The sequence below is a fragment of the Lontra canadensis genome, unplaced genomic scaffold, assembly GCF_010015895.1.
Source record: "Lontra canadensis isolate GAN:19392208 unplaced genomic scaffold, GSC_riverotter_1.0 scaffold131, whole genome shotgun sequence".
Classification (NCBI taxonomy): Eukaryota; Metazoa; Chordata; class Mammalia; order Carnivora; family Mustelidae; genus Lontra; species Lontra canadensis.
The window spans coordinates 3,383,928-3,404,685 of record NW_022631125.1 but is presented as its reverse complement, the minus strand read 5'-3'; the positions used below and the strand labels follow the sequence as shown (position 1 = coordinate 3,404,685).

General features: G+C 40.9%; 1 protein-coding gene across 2 annotated transcripts in view; it reads left to right on the top strand.

The window, feature by feature from the left end:
• Window positions 1-762: 762 nt before the first annotated feature.
• The window catches only part of EFHC2 (EF-hand domain containing 2), a 184,442-nt gene continuing 164,446 nt past the window's right edge, over window positions 763-20,758 (top strand). For both annotated transcript variants that reach the window (XM_032842473.1, XM_032842472.1), the window contains exon 1: window positions 763-898. In XM_032842473.1, coding sequence (XP_032698364.1) covers window positions 857-898 — 42 coding nt within the window. In that variant the 5' untranslated portion in view covers window positions 763-856. The remainder of the gene's footprint in view (window positions 899-20,758) is intronic.

Sequence of the window (20,758 nt, the reverse complement as noted above, 5' to 3'; positions counted from 1 at the left end):
GAAAACCAGGCAGGAAATAATGGGGCCTCAACCGAGCAGGAGAGAGGGGTGACTGAGAGATACCAAAGTGTCTGAGCATTATGACTCAGGGAGGGGTTGGCGGTAGGTGAGGGGAGATGATTCCAGGAGGTTCCAGGCCTGGGCATTTTGGGTGCATGATGGAAAGACGGGCGCTGCGTTTTGTGCCACCTACCCCCGCCCCCGCCACCCTGATGAGACCAGGAACAAGCACCTTACACACGTTTAGTTCAGGTATAAAAATGTACAGGAGTTGTACTGAGGATGGTGGTTAGGACTGAACGGGTTTTCACGGGGTGGGGGGTGGAGTGGGAGTGTGGTTTGGGATCCATCTCGAAGGTTTTAACTACAAAATGAAAGCTGATGTAACTGTAACATTAGGCGGTGCTAACATTTCTGAGATCGCGCGGATGTCACATTGTTTTCTGCACTTTTCTGTGTTTGAACTAAATGTAATAAGCCAATGGCCGAAGAATGCGGTTAGAATCGGAGGAGCCTAAGCACTAGAAAGGGGTTAAACCAGAAAGCGGCGGGGGCGGGGAGTGCTGTGGGTGTCGGTCTTTGTGTGCACAGTGCGTGTGGAGAGAAAAGCTTCGGGAGACCGCACTCCGCGGGGTGGGTGAGAGTGGGCGGGGGAGGAGGAGCGCGGGGGGAACTTCCTGCCTGGCCCCGCCCCTGCCCCGCCCCCTCCGACCAGCCGCAGCTCCTCCTCCTTCCGTGACGCCGCCTCCCGTTTCTAGGTAACGTGGGGGATGGGGGCTTAAACAACGCCGCCGAGAGGTGGCCGCTCCCTGCTGGCCCCTCTTCTCAGCCCCTTGACCCTCGGAAGCTGAGAGCCATGGCCCTACCGCTGCTGCCTGGCAACAGTTTCAGCCGCAACGTGAGTAGTGAGGGCGCCCGAAGTCAGAGGTCCGGGCCAGAATTTGGGGTCCAGGCGAGGCCACCTCCCCCGACCCTACGCAAGCATCCTCCTGCTGCATTGGGCACAACTTAGACCAAACTTTGTAGGCCAGTGGAACCCTTATTCTCTGTCTCCCCTTCCCCCAGTCTAACTGCATCTGGTTGCTTTTAACTACAGCAGATACATAAGTAGATTCTTCATGGGGGGCAGGACCCGCGAACGTAGCCAGGGGTAGTGAAGGTGGTAACAACCATCGTTGAGCGTGTAAGCTATGCCAGGTGCCATGCGTCAGTCGCCTTGCACGGCATTTGCTGCTTAGGTCCTATTTTTATTCCCATTTTATAGCTGAGGAAACTGAGGCACGGAGCAATGACTCACTCCCTGACTGGCCAGAGTTACAAAGCTTCAGTGTGAAATTGGGTTTCTCCCAGGCAACCTGTCTCCACAGCCCTGGTGCCTAGTCATTGTCCTTGATAGCCCATGTGGAAGAAAGAAATAGAGTTGCTGTTACTAAAGCAAAGAAACCTGGGCCCCTGGAGGCTGCTGAAGCCGAGAGGTAATCAGGGTTCCACCAGTCTGTAAAGTTCTGTCCTAAGCTTTATAGAGTGAAGCCTCCAAACTTGGAGTTTTTCCTCGCTGAGGACTGAGAGGAGCTTATTTCAAAAGAAGATGAAATTACAAAACAAAAGGACAACACAAAAAACCCTGAGCACCGAAGAATCTTGTCTATAATAAATAGCCCCTTATTTAAACAACAGCAAAAAAGTGATTCGTGCTTTCCTTTACACTGGTCACCACATTTTCCTGGGGGTTGCCAGTTGCGTCTCCATAAGAAGGTAGGTGATAACACGGGTGGGAGGGAACTCCAGGGAGCCCTTCAAGGTGTTTGTGTAAAGCTCTAGTTAATGTAGAGCGCAGGCAGTGGATTGAATGAAGCCTTTGACATTCTGGATTCCAAAGTGTCTGTTTCCAAGTTGTTGGCCCTAAAGTCCCAGTCCTTTGTAGCTTCAGCCACTGAATTCTGACCTCCACGGGTTGGTTGGCCTGACCGAGTTGCTTGTTGAACCGTGATTTGTGTAATTTTTTGGTTGATGGGTAAAGGCCGGCCTTCCCGCCCAGCTTCGCCTTTTGCTAAGCTTCAGCCAGCCATACCAGGAAGGAGGACCCCAGAGAGGGAGGCCATGCAAAAAGATTCCAGACATAAAAAAGCATGTTACGTAGGAATAATTTTAATAAAAATTGAAAGCAGAGCCCACGGCTTGGGCCCTGCAACACTTGAGATGACCGATGACCCCCTCCTAAGAAGCACCCAGCTCCCACATGCAGTGATGAAGAGTAGTAGTATCATGAGACATTTTAAAATCCGCAAAGCTGGGGATGCCTGGGTGGCTCAGTGGGTTAAGCCGCTGCCTTCGGCTCAGGTCATGATCCCAGCGTCCTGGGATCGAGTCCCACGTCGGGCTCCTTGCTCGGCGGGGAGCCTGCTTCTCCCTCTGCCTGTGCTCGCTCGCTCTCTCTCCCTCTGTCTCTGACAAATAAATAAATAAAATCTTAAAAAAAAAAAATCCGCAAAGCTGTACCGAGTGTACTTTGTTTTGTCTTTATTGGGAAGTACAAGTGCAGAGAAATGCGTAATGGATGAACACCAAATGAACATCAAGAAACGAAGTATTAACCAGTACTCCAAAAGCCTCTCCCTTTTTTTTCCCCCAAAGATTTTATTTATTTACTTATTTGACAGAGATCACAAGTAGGCAGAGAGGCAGGCAGAGAGAGAGAGAGAGGAGGAAGCAGGCCCCCCACTAAGCAGAGAGCCCGATGCGGGGCTCGATCCCAGGACCGTGAGACCATGACCTGAGCTGAAGGCAGAAGCTTTAACCCACTGAGTCACCCAGGCGCCCCCCAAAGCTTCTCTCTTGATTGGCGTTGTCAGATTGAGCAGATAAAAATACATGTCCCCAGTGCTGCATGGGACCCACTTAGACTGAAAGCTTGCTTGTTGTTGATCTCAAATTCAAATTTAACTGGACATCTTGTATTTTTCGGGACAACCCCGCCTATCTCTCTTTCTGGTCATTACCCCCTTTGCTTTTACTGTCCAGAGTTAACTATCCTGAATGCGGGGACTTCTTATCAGTGTGAATGTCTGGTGTTCTTTTGTGACTGGCTTTTGTTTAGCTCAATATTATGTTTGTGAGATGTGTTCATGGGGCTGTCTCTAGAGGTAGTTTGCCGATTTTCCTTGCTTTGTAGTATTCCACTGTGTGAGTATGACATCATATATTTGTAGATAGAGATAAGGCTTGTTTGGGGTTATTAAGAATAGTTTACTGTGACTATTCTTAATCACGTCTGTTGGTACAATTGCTGGATCATAATGGTTTTCATTATGTTCTGCTTTAGTGGACGCTGTCAAAGTGCTTAAACCAATTTAAATCCCCAGCAGCACCTTATGTTCCTATCTTTCCACGTCCTAACACTTGATATGGCTGGCCTTTTAAACTGTAGTTATTTCGATCAGCAAGTATAGGGAAACTGCAGTTCCAATCTGTACTTGCCTGATTCCTAACGAACTTGAGCACGATTTACTGGTCATTTGGATATTCTCTTTTGTGTAGTACTTGTCTCTTGCCTACTCTTTCTGCTGGTTTATCTGCCCCCCCCCTTTTTTTTTTACTTAGTGAAATGTAGAAGTTCTATATAAATTTTGGATGTGACTCTCGTCTGACATCTGTGTTGGCAAATATGTCTTGTCTGTGGCTGGCCTTTTCACCTTTTTTTTTTTAAAGATTGTATTTATTTATTAGAGAGAATGAGAGAGAGAGTGAGCAAGCATCAGAGGAGGAAGTTCAGAGGGAGAAGCACACCCCCCTGCTGAGCAGGGAGCCCGATGTGGGACTCGATCCTGGGATTCCAGAATCCTGACCTGAGCTGAAGGCAGTTGCTCAACCAACTGAGCCACCCAGGCACCCCGCCCTTTTCACTTTCTCAGTGGTGTTTTTGATGAGTAATTGTTCCTTTAGCGATTTTTTGGTTCTTTAAGAAATTGTTCCTTATGCCAAGTTCATCATGGTATTTTTCTGTGTTGTCTTTTGGAAATTTTGTTGTTTTTACCTTTCACATTTAGATTTCTAATATAGTAGAAGTGTGTGTGTGTGTGTGTGTGTGTGTGCTCGCGCGTGTGCGCGAAAAGGAGTATGGTCAGGTTATATTTTTTCCAATATGGCTATTCATTTGACCCAGAACCAATTGTTAACACAAGTTAACTGAGTAAGTTTTAAAGATCTTACTGGCTCTATGCCATGATTCATGAATTGACAGTATCCAGTGGAGCAGAGAAAAAAGAGCTCTGAAGAGCTCTCCCAGCAAGACATTTTTATGGGCAGAAGGGGGGGGTGCGTTACAGTAGGCAAAAATTGGATTGGTTATTATAAGGTTACATTCCTTATGGGGTATGATAGCAAGGGCTTTTTAGGTAGATGACCTAAGTCATGCTGATCAGGCGAGTCATGATTGGCTGGTGTAAGGTTCAATTTCTGGGACAGCCAAAACTGTAAGTTAAGTTTCAGTTTTTGGCATGGGGCTTAGCATAATCAACTCTACTTAGGGCCTGTTGTTTTATCTTTAACACATTTTTGGAAAAGACCACCCTTTCTCTACTTCTGTGCAGAGCTGCTACCTTTGTTATAAGTATCCAAATACATGAAGGTCTGCTTGTGGATTTGTGAATGTACTTAAAAAATTATTTACCTTATGCCTCCGACCAGTAGCGGTGTGTGTGCGTGTAAATTAGGGAATGACAGTATACTTATTAGATATCTTGGGCTGTCATTTAACAGATTAGTATTTATATATGGAGAATCCTTGTATGTGCCCAAATATGGCTATATTTATATTAACCTTGGTGTTGACTGTGTTGCCAAAAAACTAATATTTAAAAAACTTGTACTTAGTTAAAAGATCAGATGTTCTCTGGTGCATAGAGTGGTCAAAAATTCAGTAGAGCCAAATCTGGCTTTTTTGTTTTTTTTTTTTAATCATTAGTCCCCCCACCCCACTCGCCCATTACAGAGCCATGCTTGCTGAATTAAATTATCAAGTGAAAAACCTTGGCCTCCTGGAGACAGCATAATTACTGGCTGTTTGGGTTTAAAATTATAACACAAGCTAACTTTTACTGCTTTTCTTAGAAATTAAAAAGGAACTTGTTTCTCCCCTTAATTAGCTGCTGATAGTCCTGAGCAATAGATTGATTTCAGCCCACAGCTAGGTGATGTGCAGCCTGTATTTCTATCTCTGAAATACAACAAGTATTGTGCTTCCTAAAATATAAGCACTTGTACCACTGATGACATTAAAATGATTTTGATGTGAATTAATTGAAAACCTTAGGGAAAGGTCACAGATAAATTCCAGACACACGGTATCTTTTTCCAGCAATGTACATGCTGGTTTTATTTTGAGCTGAGAGAATCTCAGGCATATCGTCAAAAATAATAGGGTATTAAAGTTAAAAGGGACATTTCCAGCCAAAGCTGAAAATCTTTCCTATAGCATTTTGGACAGATGGTGAATAGCTGATCCTGAATGGCCCTAATGAATAATGAGGATTACGCTTTGTTTTTTATGAAGCTACCTTGCCACCATCTTAGGAGGGTTTGTTGTCAATAGTCCATCTCTAATTTGTGGTGAAGCAACTGTTCTCCTTAGAAGAAAGTAAAATATTTGAATTAACAGCAGTAGAATAAAACAAAAATTCAGAATCTCTGTTTCTCTTAGAGAAGGGTGTGGGCAATACCTTGAAATTTATTTTTATCTACTTATATATATAAGTAGGCTTATATTACTCTAGATAAAAATAAATTTCAAGGTATTGCCCACACCCTTCTCTAAGAGAAACAGAGATTCTGAATTTTTGTTTTATTATATAAGGAAATATATATTCTACTGCTGTGAATTCAATGACAAAGATAATCGTAAAACAATGACTTCATGCACAGGATGGAGGTTTTTCTGATCTAAAATTCTGCTTACAGATTTCTGGTTATATTCTTAGTGGTCAATTCCATTGCCTTAAAATAACCTGCATCAGGTGCAAACGCTTATGAGATCAGTTTAATGAATCATGGCCAGCATTTAAAAAAAAGGAAGCAAAATTGACTAGAAAATAATTTAAAAAAAAATCAGAGTAACGTGTGATGGCATGGGAACAGTAAGCATTCTTCCGCGAACTTTTTCTTTCCATCATGTGTGGCATGTGAACTGGGCTGCACTCAAGCCTGTTTGTTATTGTGGTTGCAGAGTATGAAACACGTTCTCATTAGAGCTGTCTCCACCAGTTCGTGCTGTTTTCAGCACGTTTTCAATTCAGTTTTCTGTTTTCAGTTTTCAATTCAGTACTTCAGTTTCCTTCCAGGCCAGGTCTAGTCTTTTACCCTTCTAGAAGCTTCAACAGAGCCTATCAGATTTTTTTTTTTTTTCTTAAATTGCTGTAAAATTCACATAACATAAAACTGACCACTAGCCATTTGAATGGGTATCATTCACTGGCATATGGTACCTTCATAGTGTTTTGCAGTGATCACCTCAACGAGTTCAGAGACGTTGTCTTCATCCCAAATTTCAATCTCTTTATCTCAGAGGAACTTTGAAATGTTTTTCAGCTCTCAGGGACCTCCTGTGTATGAATGATTAGCATGATCCATGAGTTGTAGATGTAATGATTCAGTAATAATCGTCTCTTCTGAGTAAAGAGTAATAGGTTTCTGTGGATTTGTTAATTTTGGTCAACTTAGTGACCTGCTCTGTGTATTTTCCCTTTCCTGCAAAGGATATCAACTTTAATGCAGGGTTGCGGGGAGGGGGTACATAGTAGAGGAAACTTCAGGGTTTTTTTTCCCCTTACTGTAAAATTTCTTACTTGATTTTTTTCCCCTTTCCCCTTATCCAAGTAGGCCTAAAAATCCTCTCATAGTTTCTATTATCGAGGGCCCTAGTAAGATATGATGTGTGGTATGTGGGATCAGCAAAAGTAGTTTTCTCCCCTATTTGAAACTAAAAATGACTTCTAGCCAGCTTTTCCTGAAAAACAAATAGGCAATCAAGCCTAGCTTACCTTTCTTTCCTTTTTATACATTTATATATTTAGAAAATTCATAAAGCAGCATAATGCATTTCTGTTCAGTAACTGTTTTAATCCAAGATGGGATTTACTTTTTAAAAGGCTCAGTTGATTTAATTTAAATGGATGTTATAAATTCATTTTAATTAATGCTGTTTACAACATGAAAATACATTGACAATGTTAAATAAGTTAGTAAAACCATATGGCAAAGCAATATGAATAAAAATATAGCCTAAGACTTAATTTTACATGAGACTTAAAAGTTAAGCTTTATGAGGTGTCTGGGTGGCTCCATAGGTTGAGTGTCTGACTCTTGGTTTCGGCTCAGGCAATGGTCTTTAGGGTCATGAGATCAAGCCTTGCATGGGGCTCCGCGCGCTCAGTGAGGAATCTGCTTTTGAATTCTCTCCCCCTCCCCCCGCCGTGCTCTTGCTTTCTCTGTCTCTCTCAAATAAATAAATCTTTTAAAAAAAGAATATTATTTTCTTAAAAATAAAGAATAAAAATTACCTTAAATGTGCCTGTGCTGGTGTTTTGCCCCATAAATACTGAATTCTGGGTCAAATTTGAGATAAGCACACATGGATTTCATTTTCAACTAAAATGAGATTTCTGACTTTACTCTTGATACCTGCTAACAAGGAAAGCTTTGCTTATAGGAATCAGAAGTTGAAAAACCACAGAAAAATTGTCAGTGCTTCCCTATGAGTGACAGGATACTTGACTTTCATATCTGTTTGGAACAGGCATACGTATATGTTCAACTGTATAAGCAGTAGCTAAACTGTCTTCCAAGGTGGCTGTATCATTTGGCATTCCCATCAGCAGTGAATGGGTGTTTCTCTTACTCAGAATCCTCATGAATAGCTGGCATTGTTGGTGTTTGAATTTTAGCTGTTCTAATAAATGTACAGAGATGTGTCATCCTGATTGAAACTTTTTTCCCCTGGCACTTAATGATGTTGAACATCTTTTTGTGTGCTTATTTTCCACCCATCTATCCTCTTTGGTAAAATTTCTGTTCATGTGTTTTGCCTGTCTTTAATTGGATTCTTTCCTATTGAATTTTGAGAGTTATTTATATATTCTGGAGACAAGTTCATTGTTAGATATACGCTTTGCAAATATTTTCTTCCAGTCCATGGCTTGAATGTTCATTCTCTTAAGGCTAGAAAATATGTGCACATTTTTAAAGATAAAATACAGCATGAATCCAAATTGATATTTCCAATGCAAATGAAAGATTATAGAGTGTTTATTTATCTTCTTTGATTCTGTAGTTATCTTTTACTTATATTGAGAATCTTGCTTCATGAGGATGTTAGCATGATTTTCTTGCTTTATCCTACCATAAATAAAAGTATATATATATATCCATATAATAGTTTCTGATCAATAATAACATTATTAACAATTTGAATTTTCAAATGGTTTAATATTTCCTTGTAGCTCTTTTGTTTTATATATCCCATTAGGAATATGTGGTCAAATTATTGAGTTTTAATTTCATTTAAATGTTTCTGACAGTATTGTTAGGTCCCCAACTTAATACCCAGTTAGGTTCATTCATTTCATTTTGCTTTTGTTTTTTTTCTTCTTTTTTTTAATTTAGAAAATTTTAAAGACTATTTATTTGAGAGAGAGAAAGAGGAAAGAGAGCACAAGCAGGAGGAGGAGCAGAGGAAGAGGGAAGAGCAGACTCCCTGCTGAGCAGGGAACCCAATGTAGGACCGGATCCCAGAACCCTGAGATCCTGACCTGAGCCAGAGGCAGAAGCTTGACCATCTGAGCCACCCAGGCACCCCTAATTTAAATTTAAGATAGTTAACACACGGTGCAATATTGGTTTCTGGAGTAAAATTCAGTGATTCATCACTTATATGGATCTTGCTTTTCTAACTTTAAGAATTTTGCTTTACTGTAGTATAAAAATAAAACATTTATGTGGTTTCAGAGTCAAATTTACAAAGTGAGGTGCATTCAAGCAGGTATAGCTTTTATCCTTGTCCCTTCAATCTTTTTATCTCTCTCCCTTCCCTCTATAAGTAGCTTAACCCAAAACTTTTTTTAATCTTTTCTTTTCCAGGGTGTGGTGTCTAAACAATGAATCTTGGAACACTGAAAAAAAAATTAAAAATAAAGTAATTGTTAAAAAAAAAACAGCAAATTTTAAAATATATTCACATGGTCTCTTACTAAACAAATGGTAGCATACCCTATCCATTGTCTTCCAACTTCTGTTTTTCCTTCTAACAGTGTATCTTGGAGATCACTTCATCGTAGTGGACAGTTTTCCTCATGCCCTTGGAATGTGTCCTCCATTCACAGCTACTTACTCCATTGTGTGGGCATACCATAATTTGTTCAGCCCATCCCCTTTTAATATATAGTTGCATTATTTCCAGTGTTTGGCTATAACAAATACTGCTGCAAGAAATAGCCAAAGTTGGGGGGCTCCTGGGTGGCTCAGTGGGTTAAAACCTCTGCCTTCAGCTCAGGTCATGATCCCAGGGTCCTGGGATCGAGCCCCACATCGGGCTCTCTGCTCAGCAGGGAGCCTGCTTCCTCCTCTCTCTCTGTCTGCCTCTCTGCCTACTTGTAATCTCTGTCTGTCAAATAAATAAATAAAATCTTTAAAAAAAATAGCCAAAGTTGGGTTTCAAAAGAAACTACGGAAAAAGTAGAATGGCAGCCTGTAGTATGGGAGATGATATCTGCGAAGCATCTATGTGATGAAGGACTTCTGTCCAGTGTATATAAAAGGAGTAGAGGATCTGAACAGGTGTTGCTCCAAAAAACTTTTACAAAGAGCCACAAACACTTGAAAAGATGTGCAATATCATTAGTCGTTAGGAAAATTCAAATCAAAACCCCAATGAGCTCTTACGCTATCCCCACTGGGATGGCTATAACGAAAAGACAGTAACTGGTATTAGCAAGGATGTGGAGAAATTGGAAGCCCCGTGCATTGCTGGTGGGAATACAGAACAGTGCTGCTGCTATGGAAAATTTGTTGTTTCACAGAAGTTTAAAGGTAGAGTTACTGTATGACATGGCACCCCCAGGTATACAAGAGAAGAGACATGTATGTCCATAAAAAACACAAATGTGAATGTTTATAACATTATTCATATTGGCCCCCAAATTGGGAATAACCCAAATGTCCATCCACTGACAAATGGAAAAATAAAATGTGGTATGAGCCATACAATGGAATATTATTTGGCCATAAAAATACTGATACTGTAAACAATATGTAAAAGAGTGCAAGTTGTATGAGACCATTTGTGTGAAATGTACAGCATAGGCAAATCTATAGAGACAGAAGGTAGATGAATGGTTGCTGAGGCCCCTGTCGGGGAGGGGATGAAATGAGGAGTCACTGCTAATGGGTATGAGGTTTCTTTTTGGGATGATGAATACATTCTAAAGTTAGATTGTGGGGATGATTGCACAACTTTGCAGTTATGGTAAACTCCATTGAATTATATATTTTAAATGGGTGAACTTAAAAATATATAAATTATACTTCAATAAAGCTGTTGGAAAATAAATAGCCAAAGAAAGGAGTTGGTGTGGGGTGCCTGGGTCGCTCAGTGGGTTAAAGACTCTGCCTTCGGCTCGGGTCGTGATCCTAGGGTCCTGGGATCGAGCCCCGCACCAGGCTCCCTGCTGAGCGGGGAGCCTGCTTCCCTCTCTGTCTCTGCCTGCCTCTCTGCCTACTTGTGGTCTCTGTCAAATAAATAAATAAAATATTTTTTAAAAAAAGGAGTTGGTGGTGCGGAATCACTAGGCAAACAAGAGGTGTCTCTCGTGCCAGGGTCATGGGATGGTTTTGACTGAAAGGATTTTGTTACTTGTTTCCAGAAGCTATTGAAATCTCCTTGAAATCCCATTAGTGCAGACTGGGCCAGTTCTTGAAGCTGTCATTCATATTTTGGATGTTATTCCATTGCCATTCCTAAATGTTAATTTGGGGTTCAGAAGTTGGAGTCACTTTGGCTGTTTGGGGATCAAACACAGCTAACATTGGTCACTTTTGCCTTCTGTCCCTAACTTTATAGCTATGTCACTTAGGATAGATACTTTTGGCTGTAAGTAACAGTATGCCTGGCTAACAGTGGCTTAAGCCAGACTGATTTTCTCATCAGAAGAACTCTAGAGGTGTGGCAGTTTCAGGTTTAAGCGGTGGCTGATGAATGTCATAAAAGACTCAGACTCTTTTTCTCTCTCCATTCTGCTATCATGAGAATGCTGGCTTTTCATTCTTAGGTCCATGGCCTCATGGTTACAAGGTGGTTGCCTCAGTTCCAGACATCACATCTCATAACCATGTTCAAGACAAGTAGGAAGGAGAGGGAGGTGAAAAGGCTCTTATATCAAAAATGAAGTGTTGGGGGGTGGGAGGTTGGGGGAACCAGGTGGTGGGTATTAGGGAGGGCACAGATTGCATGGAGCACTGGGTGTGGTGCAAAAAACAATGAATACTGTTATGCTGAAAAGAAATAAAAAAGTTAAAAAAAAATCAAGTGTTTTCCAGGCCCTCAGTAGATTTCCCGTTTATATCTTATTGGTTAAAATTGAGTTGGTGGCTCTCCTCTGCTAAAGGGGTATTGGGAACTTGATTTTTCACCATCTGTTTTCGGAGCTGGGAAAGACAAAAGGAAGTAAATAATGACTTTTGGGAACTAAAAAGTTTGTCTGCCATACCAGCCACAGACTCAAGACCTGTGAGTCTAGATGCCTCCTCAGCCTTAGCATTTCGTTGTTTGTTTGAGAGAGAGAGAAAGAGAGAGAGAATGAATGGGGGAGGGGCAGAGGGAGAGGAAGAGAAAGAACCCCAAGCAGGCTCCACACTCAGCATGGAGCCCGACGTGGGGCTCTCAGTCCCTTGACCCTGAGATCATGACCTGAGCCAAAATCAAGAGTCTGACACTTAGGGGTGCCTGAGTGGCTCCATCGGTTGGGGGTCTGCTTTCAGCTCAGGTCATGATCCCAGAGTTCTAGGACTGAGGCCTGCGTTGGGCTCCCTGCTCAGTGGAGAGCCTGCTTCTCCCTCTCCCTTTGCCTGCTGCTCCCCCTGCTTGTGTGTGCTCGCTCTCTCAAATTTTATCTCAAATAAACAAATCATATCTTTAAAAGATAAAAAAAGGAGTCTGATGCTTAACCTACTGAGCCACTCAGGTACCCTAGCATCCCTTCTTTTAAAACATTTTTGTTTGCCTTTTTTAATATATAGGTAATACATGAGTATACCACCATTGTAAAAAATCAAGCGATACTCTTCTTTCTTAGCAGTTTTCTTTTTCCATAATAGAAAACAAGCCTATACCCCCGTGAAACCAGCATATACTCGCTGTCTGTCCTTTGACAGACACTCAGTTATGAGTTTACCTGTCATCTTCCTGACGGCATTTTCGTGCTTCTCCCTGTCCCCATCTAGATCTTAGTCTTCCCTCGGAGGGCAGCTCTACACTCCCCTTCTCATTCAAGCCTTCCCTGATCATGTCAGCAGGAGCCCTCTGTCTGGCTACAGAACCTTGAACATACCTATATTGTCCAGACCGCCCAGTTCATCCCCTTACTGACTGGTTGCCCGTGTTGTGTTCTGCGTTCTTTACATGCTGTTTTGTGACATTCCTCTGCCGACTGGGAAACTGTGATTGATGGCTCTCTGGGTTGCCTTTCCTTCCCCGGGGCAGGCTCCTAATAGGTTCCTGTTTGCTAACCTCTGTCTGCCTGTAGCAGCCATGCCTCAAAACTAGGGGGGGATAAACACAGTTGGGGAAAATCCTCTCTGGAACTAGCTTTTTGCCTGTGTCTTCCCCTGCTGCCATGTAGCAGAGTAGTTCTTAGGGTAGCAACGGTTACTATAAGAGAGGAAGAAACTCATTTGTTTCTGAGGCTTAAATAGGTTATAAGCTTGTCAGGATGCAAGGCTTATACCAAGCAGCCAGGATAGCTCGGAGAGGCCACGTACAAGTGATGACCCCAAGCCTCTCCTGTGGCCTACTGTGCCATGCAGAGGGACAGTTCTCTTCTCCTTGTTGACATCCAGTTTGGCTCTTTGTGGAAGTAGCACACTGTTCTCTGAGCCTTGATGAGGCAGGACCCCCTTAAGAGACCAGTCTCCCGACGACAGGATGCTAGACACGCACATGTGCAGACATAAAGGGATTTCTTGGGCCATTCCCCGAGTTGATTCTGTTAGTATAGTTGTAGAAAGGGCAGAGCCAACTCTGAGCGGGGAGGGGTGTCCCCAAAGCAAAAGGAAGGGGAACTAGGCATTTTTAGTCCCTCATTAGCCAGGCCCCAGGATGCCTGAATTCAACCTAGCAATTCCTGTGTGACTAAGGGCCCAGCTTGGCCAGCCGAGGGCCAAAAGAACTTTTTGCTTTCCTAACTATGTGTTTGGCATCCCCAAGGGGGGAATGGTCACAACGGTTAGAGATCTGGGGCAGAATAGGTCCGTTCACTTGGCTTACGGTTGATTTAGACTACCTTTTCTTCGGCAGCCAAGTTTGGCAAATTGATGTTTGTTTTATCATTTTTAGGACTATTTCCATCTTATTCTTGTGAGTCATTTATGGCTCATCTGTGTTTCCATTCATAACTTCATACATTATCCAAGGGCCCTGTGTGGACTGTCTCCTGGTTTATCAAGGAAAGTAGACCCACTCTTGCCTTTTACTGTTAATTGAAATTTTTATGGAGGAAATTATATTTTCATGTGTAGTTCTAAGGAATAATATAGAGCGAACCTGTGTACACTTTACTCAGTTTCCCATTGGTACCATTTTGCAAAACTAGTAGAATAGCACAACCAGGATATTAACATTAATATAATCCACTGATCCCACTAAGGTTTCCGCAGCTTTTTTTTTTTTAAAGATTTTGTTTATTTATTTGACAGAGATCACAAGTAGGCAGAGTGGCAGGCAGAGAGAGAAGCGGGGGGAGCAGACTCCCCGCTGAGCAGAGAGCCCGACTCGGGGCTCGATCCCAGGACCCTGAGATCGTGACCCAAGCTGAAGGCAGAGGCTTAACCCACTGAGCCACCCAGGCACCACCCCCAGCTTTACTTATACTCATTTGCGTGTGTGCTTTTAGTCTAAATGGTTCATCACATGTGTGGGTTGCTGTTGTCACCCTGACAGTGAAGATACAGATCTGTTCCAGCACCACAAGGATCCATCCTGTTTATCTTTTATAACCCCTTCCACCTCCTTCCTATCAACTGCCCCCCTCCCTGTGTCTCTGATTCCTGGCAACCCCTAATCTGTGCTCCATTTCTAAAACTTTTTAAGAAGATTTTATTTATTAATTTATTTGAGAGAGAGACTACAAGTGTGGGGGAGAAGCAGAGCGAGAGGGACAAGCAGACTCCCCACTTAGCGTGGAGCCCATCGTAGGGCTGGATCCCATGATCCTAAGATCATGACCTGAGCCAAAATCAAGAGTCAGGTGCTAAACCTACTGAGCCACCCTGGGTTCCTCCCCCCACCCAATTTTCATTACTTTGAAGATATTGCATGAAATGGAATTATACAATATGTACCTCTTGGGATTATTATTTTTTACTTGACTTAATTTTTTGATGGCTTATCTAGCTAATTGTCCATATCAGTTGTTCATTCATTTTTATTGCTGAGTAGTAGTCCATGTATGTGCCACAGTTTGTTTCACTGTTCACTTGCTGGAGAACATCTGGGCTGTTGCTAGTTTTTGGCCGCAAAGGATGCAGCCGCTATGGGCATTCACGTACAGGTTTTTGTGTGGACACGTGCTTTGATTTTCCAAGATGAATGTCTAAGAGTGCCACTGCTGGATCATAATGGTAATTGCATGTTAATTTTTTTTGAAAAGATTTTATTTATTTCAGAGAGCGAGATAGAGAAAGTATGAATGGGGGGTGAGGGGCAGAGAGAGAATCTCAAGCAGACCGCACACTGAGCGCAGGGCCCCAATGAGGGGCTCGATCCCAAGACCCATGAGATCATGACCTGAGCCATAACCAAGAGTTAGATGTTCAACTGACTGAGGCACTGTGATGCCCCTGCATGTTTAGTTTAAAAAAAAAAAAAGAAAAAAAAAAGCCTACCAAGCTATTTGTGAGAGCAAATGTACCATTTTACATTCCCCAGAGCAGTGTGTGAATGATCTAGTTTGTCCACATCCTAGTCAGCATTTAGTATTGTCACTATTTTTTATTTTAGCCAATAGGTATGTAGTGACATCTTATTGTGGGTTTAACTGTCATTTCTCTGATGGCTTATGTATGTGTCGCATCTCTTTTCATGTGCTTATTTGCCATCTGTATATCCACCTTGGTGAAATGTCTGTTTATGTCTTTTGCCTGTTTCTAATTGGACTGTGTTTTTACTGTGGAGCTTTGAGAATTCTTTATATATTCTAGATACTAGCCCTTCAGCTAAGATGTGATTTGCACATATTTTCTCCCAGTCTGTAGCTCGTCTTCTCATCCTGTTAACTGTCTTTTGCATAGCAAAAAAGTTTCTAATTTTGTTGAGGTCCAATTTATCAATTTTTCCTTTTATGGATCGTGCTTTTGACGTTAAGTCTAAGAACTCTCTGCCCAGCTCTAGAGACTGAAGTTTTTTTCCTAAAATTTTTATAGTTTTACATTTTATGTTCAAGTCTGTGATCCATTTTGAGTTGATTTTTTTTTTATGAAAGGTGTGATATTTAGGTCGGGATCCATTTGATTTGTCTGTGACTATCCATTTGTTGAAAATGCTATCCTTCCTCTACTGAATTGCTTTTGCACCTTTGTAAAAACTCACTTGAGCATTTTTTTAAAAAAATTATTTATTTATTTTAAAGAATTTATTTATTTATTTGATACACAGAGAGAGAGAGAGAGATCACAAGTAGGCAGAGAAACAGAGAGGGGGAAGCAGGCTCCCCACTGAGCAGAGAGCCCTATGCCGGGCTTGATCCCAGGACGCTGGGATCATGACCTGAGCCGAAGGGAGAGGCTTAACCCCCTGAGCCACCCAGGTACCCCTCGTTTGAGCATTTTTGAGTGGTATTTTTGGTGTCTATTCTGTTCTGTTGGTCTTTGTATCTGTCTTTCTGCCAATACCAAACTGTTTTTATTACTATAATAATATCATAAACCTTAATATCAGGTACAGTGATTCCTTCCACTTCAGTCTTCTTTCTCAAGATTCTTCTTTGTCTAGGGCCTGTAGCTTCCATACAAATTTTAGAATCAGCTTGTCTATGTCTACAGGTAACTTTGCTGGGATATTGATAGGAATTGCATTAGACCTCTAGATCCTTTTGGAGAAGAATTGGCATCTTTATTATGTAGAATCTTCCAACCCTTGAGCATGATGTGGGTCTCTATTTCTTTAGGTCATTTTTGATTTTTTTTAATGAGCATTTTGTAATTTTCAGCTCACAGATCCTGTATATGTTTCAAATTTCATTTTCTTTGGAATGATTATAAATGACCTCATGTTTTAAATTTCAGTCTCACGTGTTCATTGTTAGTACATAGAAGTGTGATGGACTTCTGTGTGTTGATCTGGCATCCTGTGACCCTGCTGATCTCAATTACTAGTTGTAGGATTTTTTTTTTTTGGTAGATCCTATGAAATTTTTTTATATAAAGAATCTTGAAACCTATAAATAGAGATAGTGCTTTTTCTTCCTTTCCAGTTTGTATCCCTTTAATTTATTTTTCTTGGCTTCCCGTGGTGGGCAGAACTTCTAATAATGTGTTGAATGAGTAGAACAGACATTCTTGCTTTGTTCCTGATTTTGGGAGAGCATTAAGTCTTTCACTATTAAGTGTGAGGTTAGCTATAGATTTTTGGTAGATGATCTTTATCAAGTAATTCCCCTATATTCTTAATTATTTGGGGGTCTTTAACATGAATGGGTGTTGCATGTAACAAATGTGTTTAACTTGTATTACTTGATATGATCATTTAAGTTTTCTTCTCCATTTGTTGATATGGTAAATTACATTGATTTTGAAATGTTGACCTAGTCTTGCATAATAAACCTCAGGTGGTCATAGTGTATAATTCTTTTCATATAGTGCCAGATTCAATTTGCTAATTTTTTTGTGGAGGATTTTTCCATCTATGTTCAAGAGAGATTTTGGTCTGTAGTTTTCTGATTTTGAACTGTCTTCTATGGTTTGGTATCAAGATAATATTGACTTAATAAAATAAGCTGGGGAGAGTTTCCTCCTCTTTATTTTCAGGAAGAGACTGCATAAACTTGGTGTTAATTCTTATTTAAATATTGGGCAAAATTCTCCAGTAAAGCCGGCTGGGCAAAGGGATTTCTTTTTGGCTTTTAGTTGTAAATTCAGGTTCTTTAAAGGTTACTCTTCTGATTATTTCATCTTGGCTGAACTTTGGGAGTTTGTGGTTTTGAGAAATTTGTTCACTTTTTTTAAGTTGTTCAATTTATGTGTGTAAAGTTGGTCAGAGTGTTCCCTTACTATCTTTTTAATGGCTATGGCATCTATTAAAATATCCTATTTCATTTCTGATATTGGTGATTTGTATCTTAACTCTTTTTAAAAGCTTTTTCAGTCTTGCTAGAGATTAATTTAATGAATATGTATTTTTTGAAGAACAAGTTTTGTGTTTGAGTTTCTCAGTTTTACTTTTTTTTTCAATTTTGCGGGTTTCTGCTCTAATCTTTATTATTTCGTCTTTGTGCTTTTTAAAAATTTATTTTACTCTTCTTTTTCTAAGTAGAAACATAGGGGATTGATTTGAGACCTTTCCTCATTTCTTTTTTTTTTTTTAAGATTTACTTATTTTCTAGAGAGAGAGAGAGAGCAGTGTTGAGGGGCAAGGGCAGAGGGAGAAGGAGAGAGAACCTCAAGCAGACTCTTCACTGAGCGTGGAGCCTGACATGGGGCTGGATCCCATTACCCTGAGATCACGACTTGAGCTGGAACCAAAAGTCGGCCGCTTAACTGACTGGACCACCTGGGTGTCCCCTTTCCTTATTTCTAATGTAGGTATTTAGTGCAAATTTCCCCCTACTGTTTTAGGTGCATTCCACATATTTTGATATGTTGTATTTTCATTTTCTTTCCATTCTGCCTATTTTTAAAAAAATTTCTGAGCTTTCCTTCTTGACCCATATACAGTTGAAAATTGTGTTGTTTGATTTCCAAACATTTGGAGGTTTTTCCTGTTGTCCTTCTGTTATTAATTTCTAGTTCATTGCTATTATCATCAAATACAATCTGTATGATCTTAATTCTTTTGAATTTGTCAAAGTCGCTTTTATGGTCTGGAGTATGGTCTAAATTGGTTATTGTTCCACACACACTTGAAAAGAATATGTATTCTGCTCTTGTTGGGTAGAGGGTTCTATATAAGTCAATTAGGATCTGTTGGTTACATGTGTTGGTTGCCCAGAGGTTTGTTGAAGTCCCTAACTGTAATTGTGGATTTGTCTATTTCTCCCTTAACTTTACTGGTTTTGCTTCATATATTTTGACGTTTTGTCATTTGGTGCATACACATTTAAGTTTGTTGTGTCTTTCTGGTTGATTGATTCTTTTATCATTGTATAAAGGCTCTATTTGCTCTAGTAATTTTCTTTGCTCTGAAGTCTAGTGTATCAGTTACTGATAGAGCCACTTTTGCTTTTTTTAAATTAGTATTTGCCTGGTGTATCTTTTTCATATCTTTACTTTTAACTGATTTCTGTCCTTGAATTTGAAGTGAGTTCCCTCTGATCAGCGTGTAGTTGGTCATGCTTTATAAATTCACTCTGCAAATCTCTGCCTTTTGATTAATGTATTTAGGTCATTTACATACAAGGTGGTTTTTGGTGTGTTAATGATTATGTCTGATATGTTATTTCTTTTTCTGTTTCTTTCCTCTGTTTCTTTTTTCTGCTCTTCCCATGGGATACTGGAACTTTGTTGTTGTTGTTGTTAGGTTTCCATCTTGATTTATTTATAGTGTTTTGGAGAGTATATGCTTAAAAATTTTTTTTATTATGAAGTATAATTGACATGCAATGTTATATTAGTTTCTGGTGTTCAATATAGTGACTAAGTGGTATAAATTTCCAGTTGTAAAATAAATAATGCACAGGGATGAAAAGTAGAGCATAGAGAATATAGTCAATAATACTGTGATGATTGCGACGCCTGGGTGGCTCAGTCAGTTAAGCATCTACCTTCGGTTCCGATCATGATCCCACTGTCCTGGGATCGAGCCCCCATGTTGCGGTCCCTGCTTAGTAGAAGGCCTGCTTCTCCCTCTCCCTCTGCTGCTCCTTCTGCCTGTGTTCTCTCACTCCCTGTCTCTGTCAAATAAATAAATAAAATTTTAAAAAAAATTATACTGTGATAACCTTGTATGGTGACCACACTGTGGTGACAGTTATATGATAGAATTGTCAAATCACTATGTTGAGGGTTTCTCTTAGTATAGTTACATAGTGGTTGTTCTGGATCTTACAGTATATATGGATGATTTATATAGACTGTGGTCTGTAGCTATCAGCATTCTACTACTTCAAATGAAGCATGGAAACCTCGCTTCTGTTTAGGTCCCTATACCTTTCCCACTTCTCAATATTATTGTTACAAGTATTGGATTATAATTTTTGCTTCAGTCTTTGCTTTTGTGGGATCAGGGACTACTGATGCAGATTTTCAGATTCTAGTCCCAAAACACACTCAGCATAATTGCACAATCACTACCCCCTCCCACCCTTGGGCCTCTGTCATCCACTGTCCTCACAGCTAGGGGACACATCTGCCTCTGCCCCTGAAAGCCTTTAGCAGTTTACCAAGTCTAGCTGGAAGGTGTGCTTCCCTTGTATCTCAGCCCTCTACTCTAACCCATCATTTTTGAATCCATGGCTATTACCCCCAGACTGCTGGGGGAAGGAAGGAAGTCTGTGTTGCAAGCACTTTGTTTTTTGGTGCCATCTTCTTTGACCCTCAGCTTGCATCAGATGCTGTGCTAGCTGGTGTGTTATTATAGGAGTGTTGAACTTGGGGGTTGGGCGCTCAAGTCAGCGTTCTACCCCTAGCATGCAGACGCATGCACACACCCGCACCCATGCATTCATGAACCTCCATTCCCTGAACAACTCTCTTGTTTTACCTTGAGGTACCAGGCCAGGTCATGAACTCATGGTTTCCGTCTCCAGGTACATTGCCCGTGTGTATACCCCTCACACCTGCCTTTATATTTTCCATTCTTTCAGTCTTCTCAGTGGAACTAGTGGCTGCTCTTCATAAATTCAAGAATTAATTTCAGCTAGATCCCTTAGTTCAGTGAAGGTGATAAATTTTACTAATATTTGTTGTGCTCAGAGTTTGAGAAGAGATTTTTTTTTTTTTGGTCAATGTATAAAGAAAATTACCCATTAGGTCACTTACTCATCTTACTCCGTTAAAAAAAAACAAAAACACAAAAAACCTACAGCAGTCAAGCACAGCTTTTAGAAACTAAATGCATTAGTATGTTATGCTTTCTACTGTGAATAATGGAATACCTGACCAATAGAGGCTTAAAGAAGCAGGGATTTTTTTTTTTTCACTGAGCCAGAAGTCTGGAGGTCAGTGGCTGCTGGCACACATTTAAAGGCTCAACTTTTGAGTCCCCATTTCTGGTATCCTCCCCATGATCCCAAGGTGGCTGCTGCAGCTCTAGGCATCATGTATGCATCTCAAGGCAAAAAGGGAT